Here is a 6,787-nt window from a genome sequence, read left to right on the forward strand (position 1 = left end):
GTGTGCACGTGGAAGGATATATGACTGCATGCGTGTGTACGTCTGCGTGTGCGAAACGGAATATGTGTGTGGTGGGAGGCGGGGTTGATAATGTGCGTGTGTTCATGCATGGTTGCATCTATTTCATTTAAAATGTCATTAAAGTGGGTTTTATTTTCGTATGACAACATTTTATGAACCCTCTTTTGTTTAAAGTTGTTCTTTACAACAATAACCAACTGGTATACAAGGATGAATGTAGACCATACTCCATCACTGCAAGGATTAACTGACTTTCAACTACAAATCGTATACTTATTCTTTGGTACATGTATCTATATGGATGTAAATTTGTGCAGTACTGGTTTGGTATTGCAGACTTTACTGAATGTCAAAAGCGTTACAGCTTATATTGATAAACGTATCGATATCTGCAACGCAAAGTAAAGCTATAACAATATTAACTTATGGCAATGAATTTTATTACAAAAACTATTAAAACGCAACGGTAATAGGTAACTGATACAGGTAACATGAAAATATTAATGAAGAAGATTAATCTTACATGCAATGTATTACCAATGCAATTGTATATATCTTGATCAATCAGTGACATTTAATCATAAACTCCAGAATGTAATTCGACTATAGTGAACAAGATGGTTTTCAGCTTAAGATTCTCAAGAGTTGAATGTTAATTTAAATCTTGCGAAATATCATATACGTCGCCGATTGTCCGATGCTTTTGTCTCCTGCAGAAGCGACGAGATTATCTGTGTCACTACCAAGCCGGTGGAACTTAACACCAAAATCGTCACCGTACTTTTGCATTAAACTTTTCTTTTCAGTGATTTGCCACGACAAGCACAGTCCAAATGCGACTACAGTAGTCAATAGTGCGCATATAACAATGACGTAGGCAGTTTTTGTGTCATCTTTGACTATCATCACACATCCGGAACCGTTTGGTTGAGCCTCGGCAAGTCCCAGTAAGTCACGGTTGAGAAAAGCGCTGGTCACTCCTTTAGCTTTCGAGGAGGTCTTTGACTCTATTAAACATTAAATATATATATCATCTTTAAGCAATCATTTTGGTAATTATTAAAGATGCTACACATGTATACGAAAATAAGTATTTGTCCATGCTTATACAATGAATCAAATATCAATTAACTGTTACAAATATAACAATAACCATCGAAAAAACAAACTTTAATGAGTTACACCGGAAGTGGTCAAACACGTAACGAATAATAGAATAATACAGATTTGTTTTCTTCAAACATCTACGTAATACCCATCAAAGTTCTAAAAATACCTACTTTTCGTCATATCCTCGAATTCTTCCTGTGGAAAGTTGAAGTTCCCACAGGTAGGGAAGTTTTTGGGCGTGGGTGGCATCTGGTCCACATCCCCGACCTGCAGTATGAGCGCCAGTCCCGTGATCTGGTGAATCTCAATGTGACAGTGAAAGAACCAAAATCCTGAAACAGCAATGCAGTCCTTTGTCATATTTCAATATTTTTGTTTCCGGTTAAGTAAGATGATGTTACACTATATATTACCTACGTATTATGTGTATTTTCTATTCTACATCATCATAACGGTGTCTGATCTTGAACAAAAGTGGAAAGGGTTGAGAAGCCGGAAGGGGTTTGGGCAATGGTTGGTAATTCTGAAAGCTGAGAGCCTATCGTACCTTGGTAATCCGGTAGGGTGGTGGGGGTAGGGCTAGGGGTAGGACTGGGGCTGGGGCCTGGGGGCTTGGGGCCTGGTGGCTTGGGGTTGGGGAGATGGGGACTGGGGCTGGTAGCTATGGAGTTGGGGGAAGAGGTTGATGAAGACTGTAATTCTGAGAGCTGATCATACCACGGTTATCCGAGGGAATAGTGTTGATTAAATCTGAAAGCTGATCGTATCTGGGCTATCTCGGGGAGGGGTGTGGATGGTGGTGGTTAGTTCTGAGTGTTGATCGTACAGCAGTTAGCTTGGGGGAGTAAAGGGGGTGGTCTTGGTTAGGTCTAAGAGGTGATCATACCCGGGTTTATCCAGGAGGATTGTGCTGGTAAGTTCTGAGAGGAAATCTTGCCCGGGCTAGCTTTGGGGGAGGGGATGGTGTTGGTTAGTTCTGAGAGTTGATTGTACCCGGGTTAACCGCTTTCATCCTGATGACAGTGTAGCCATGTCTCGGCAGAAGTACTGTGTCCTTTATGGGAGGATCCACAAGGTTAAGGCCTGGAATGTTGTCTTCGCCCAAAGAGTCGTTTTTCCACTTTGGACAATCACACCACACTTCTGACTCACATTCGATGTCCTCGTTAATATCCAAGGACTCACCAGATGACAAGTTGAAATGGGAATAAGCCACCTTCAACACGTGAAAGTCATGACCGTAAGTGTGGATTGGATGCTGCAGTCCAATTATAGGCACGCTCACATCGGGACCTGCACAAAAACACAGTAATGATATACTTTTGAGAATTATCTATTATAATATTTGTGATGATTTGGTTATTGATCTCTGAAAAGAGTAAGCATATTTTAGATATATTGATTCACCGAATTCTGTAGTAAGAATAAGTGTTTCAACAATGAAATTTAGCAAGAATTGGCAATTTTGATAGATACATGTCTGCTATGACAGAACGCATACCTCACACATATCGATATGCTCTTATTATCACCAACAGTTGCTATATTCCGTCTGGAGAATCTTCGGTTTTCATTCGTTCAAAATTTCTCACCTGAGCGACGCCATTTTGTAGGTCATGGGATTGACTAATAAACTAAATAACTATATCGATCAAAATGTCTAAGTCTGTTGTCAGGGCCAGCGGAATTTCGGGTTAAACATACCTGGAGCTACTGAAACAAACTGGACATTGGTTCCAATGTCCACCTTAATTACTTGAGTACAGAAGCAGATCTCTTCCTCACACCTAAGGTCCGTCTTGTTACACGACTCAATCACACTGTCAAGGTCAGGGTAAGTCTGCAATAATCAGTATAGAATACAACACCACAAAAGAATAAAAAGTGCAAAAAAAGCAAATATTATAACCACGAGTGATTAAAAATAGAGCATAAAATGAAATTGCAAGATATATGTTAGCAGCATGGCCTTAATGATTTACCTGTAGAGGACTGGTCGGCTTGACGAAGCTCTTCCCGTTAATGACAGCAGTGGTCGTTCGTGATAAACATTAAAATAAAAGCAACTGTTTCGTACTCCTTGACTCCTTTGTTACATACAGTTATTTATTGTTTTTTATTGTAAATATAAACTGTATTTTTTACAACAATTTTAACACAAGTCACTTCAACTTAAAGTAATCACTATTGTAGCCTGGATGTTACCGCAAGGTGGTCTAAAAGTAGGATGAAACACGGAGAACACATATTGTACATATCTACAAGGTAGCTGTGCGTATATATGTTTCAACAATCTTTTAGTATTGTTATCTGGTCTATCTCAATACGTTTAGAAAATCCATTTTAATCATTATATTTACTAACTGCCAGAGAAAACCTACATTTGTAACGATTGCTGAGCATTAGTTCGACGAACTTGCCATCGTCTGTATATTTGGGCACCGGTCGTTTCTCCTTCCGTGTGTCCAGACTCAGTTTGTGTAGCGGTATACATGTGAGGTTGTAGTCGCGAGGAAATACGCTGTGTTATACAAATATTAATATTACTATAAAAATATTTATTCTACAACAATTATGAAAGAAGTTTCATCATTTCGTGCATGTAATTAATTAAACACAACTTAAAAGAATACTTAAGTAACGTACAATAGAGTATTGGTGTGGAAGGAAACCGGATTACTTGTTTCGAGAGAAGGAAACCGATGTGGTTGGGCAGATGACCCCGTTTCTTTTCACTTGTTGACCCCGTAGTCCTTGTGGAATGTGAGAGCGCTTTTAGAAGTGCAACCTGACCACCTTAACGCCGTAGTATTCGTGTCAATGCAAAATTCATCTCATTTAAATTATAATCAGATGTCTTACCAGATACTTAGATTGGTATACTGAATTATATATCATGTAATTAATCATTTTTTTCAATTTCTATCAATTTACGTACGACATCAAACAGTTGATAGAAGTACATCCGTCCTCATTACAATGTAATGTACAATGATGGAGGCACGGTAGTTAGTGGTAGAACTCCGGGCTCGTGATCTAAGGGTTGTGGGTTCGAGTCACGACACGGCACTGTGTTCCAGTCTACTCAGCTGTAAATGAGTACGTAGTTGGGCAGGGCTGGAATTGTTGATTGCTAGCTTTGAGCGCCGGAATGGCAGCTCCGGCTGTATGCTCCCCAGGGAGTTGAGAAAGATATTGGCTTGTTGCAAAGACCCTTTAACCACGGATAATAATTTGTGAACCGCTTTGAGACGACCTACGAACTAGGTTGTTTTAAAGCAGTAAAAAAGAATCTCGATTTTTTATTATCATAATTGACTGCTCTCATGTCTAAGGTCTTTCCTTAAACATTCGTAATTCATTATAAGATCATTATTGTTATGATTTAAATGTATTATCTGGAGTTATAAAATCCTTTAAACCAAATACATGTACATTCAAAGGTAAGCAACATCCCCACATTTGTACACAGAAAAACACAGAGTAAACTTTATAGTCATCACCTTATATCTGTGGATTATTCATATCATATGTACATATGTTGTTGTACAGACTTTAATTTGAGATTTTGTTGTAAACAAACATTAACACCTACGCATCTTTTTGACAGCACACGCTTTAGATCATATCGTGTAGTAAACATCTCACACTAACTGACTGCATGTATTTAAAATACTCAGTATTTCATAAGTGTATGTGAATACAAGAATGTAACTTCTAAACACTTCTAGTACACACGAAAACTTTTAATGGGAATCCTTATTCACGTCTTAGTTTAGCGCTTTAATTAACAAACCAGAAAGCACTTGATAGTTTATAAAAAGCTGTACAGTCCAGCATTATATTTAATTACATTCACATTACATTTTCATAACATTTACTAATTCACACCATGCAAAATACAAAAACACGGCCATCTATACATCTTAAGAATATTGTCAAGTGTATCGTTAAGCAATATTTAATGCTTATCAACAAATATTTTCTATTCAATATGTCAAAATCAGTACTATACTACACACAAGGTAATCTGTCAAAGCGAGGTCTGGGGAAAAGAACACAAAAGAAAAAGGACGTACTTACATTTATGAACAAAATAAAAACATAACTTGATGAACCTGCATCTATTGGCACCTTGTGTGTTTAAGTTTATCTGTTAACTGTCACAGGTATTGACACCCTGTGTGTGTAAATTTATCCGTTAACTGTCACATCTATTGGCTCCTTGTGTGTGTAAGTTTATCCGTTAATTGTCGCAGAAATCTTATTATCAACTGCGACATGTAAACAGCTTAGGTTGAGGAAGCAAGGGTGCTACAATCAAGAAACGGTTAAAACATTAAAACAACCGTGTTTTGATATAGCTTTCAGGCAAGCCATGATAATATAACAGATATAAGTAAGGGTTGATGTAGAAGACTATGTTTTGACCTGACTTCAGGTTTGTTATGATAGTTTGACGTGGTCAATAAAGTTCCTGTCATTAAAGGCAGCATATTATCTCACGTCGATATAGATGAATGCGAAAAAAACCCCAAACAAAACATTTGGCGAGTGTGTGCTATTCTGTTAATTAGAATATGAAATGTTAATGTAGTGTAGATATAATGCAAATGATATGGAAATGAATATTTGCATATTTCAAACAGGGTAGGTTTGTAATGTAAAGAGTACGCTGACCTCAGAAATATATATAGATTCCTCTTGAAAGCTTTCTGATATAGTTGTTAGAAGCTAAAATATTATCTTCTAGTGTACACTCTTGCATGTACACGGTATAAGATACTTGAACAGTATACGTTTTACTACTTTGTTAATGTATCAACAACAGTACTTATTTAGAATTATTTGTGTGATTTCCGGTGTACAGATATTTGCATATTAATGTTTTGCGAAAAATATTATATGTTTAAATGATGTCTAATATATGTAGATGAGATGTGAATATTTAATAAAACGCTTCAAACGTAAGAGCGACTCTGGATATCTTTAGCAGTTATAGAAATGTGATTATATCGTTACAAACGCAATTGAAGATCTCCCCCTGAGGTATTTTGTTTTGTGTACACAATATAAACATATTCTTTATCAAAACAGCCATCGGCTCTCCGCCATCCGGTTAGATGTGTTTTTACATTAGCTCAAACGTTCAATAGAGCTGTATTTACTTACTGTTCACATGACTCATCCTTATATCCCAGGCGGTTGTGAGGACGTTAAACCCACAACAGGCACATACATCTGTTTATATTATGATGTGGATATTTTTTAAATATTTGTTCAGCATCAAGATGATGAGTTTAAAAAACAAAAATTACCGTGTCCGTACTGTCACTAATACAATTGTCATATTTGTTTATCTAATTTCATAAAAGGCAACGCAAACATATGTGTGTCCGAATCAAGTACTCATGTTAGACCATACTGTCGTTATTACGTACGGGACAGTCGTAGCTTTCTTTGATTCGAGACGAAATAATGTTGTGTTTCATTTAATTTTAATAGTATTTATAATGTAACTTATCTTATACAGAAATCCCTTTTAATTGATATATCTATAAAGGTTAAAAGTAGTTATCAACTCAATGATTTGAAACACAGAACTGACAAAATCAATTCAGATAATATATTCAGCATTTGTACGTCTAATTTCAGC

At 36.8% G+C, this 6,787-nt stretch overlaps 1 protein-coding gene across 1 annotated transcript; it reads right to left on the reverse strand.

The window, feature by feature from the left end:
• Window positions 1-614: 614 nt before the first annotated feature.
• LOC110462667 lies at window positions 615-3,171 on the reverse strand. Its single transcript, XM_021516748.1, has 5 exons — window positions 3,114-3,171; window positions 2,836-2,971; window positions 2,125-2,424; window positions 1,302-1,463; window positions 615-1,028 (listed from the first exon to the last, which is right to left on the reverse strand). Exons 3-5 carry the CDS (start codon window positions 2,141-2,143, stop codon window positions 679-681), a joined length of 531 nt encoding a protein of 176 aa, XP_021372423.1. The 5' UTR covers window positions 2,144-2,424; window positions 2,836-2,971; window positions 3,114-3,171; the 3' UTR covers window positions 615-678.
• Window positions 3,172-6,787: the final 3,616 nt, after the last annotated feature.

The sequence above is a fragment of the Mizuhopecten yessoensis genome, unplaced genomic scaffold, assembly GCF_002113885.1.
Source record: "Mizuhopecten yessoensis strain PY_sf001 unplaced genomic scaffold, ASM211388v2 scaffold10821, whole genome shotgun sequence".
NCBI classification, from domain to species: Eukaryota; Metazoa; Mollusca; class Bivalvia; order Pectinida; family Pectinidae; genus Mizuhopecten; species Mizuhopecten yessoensis.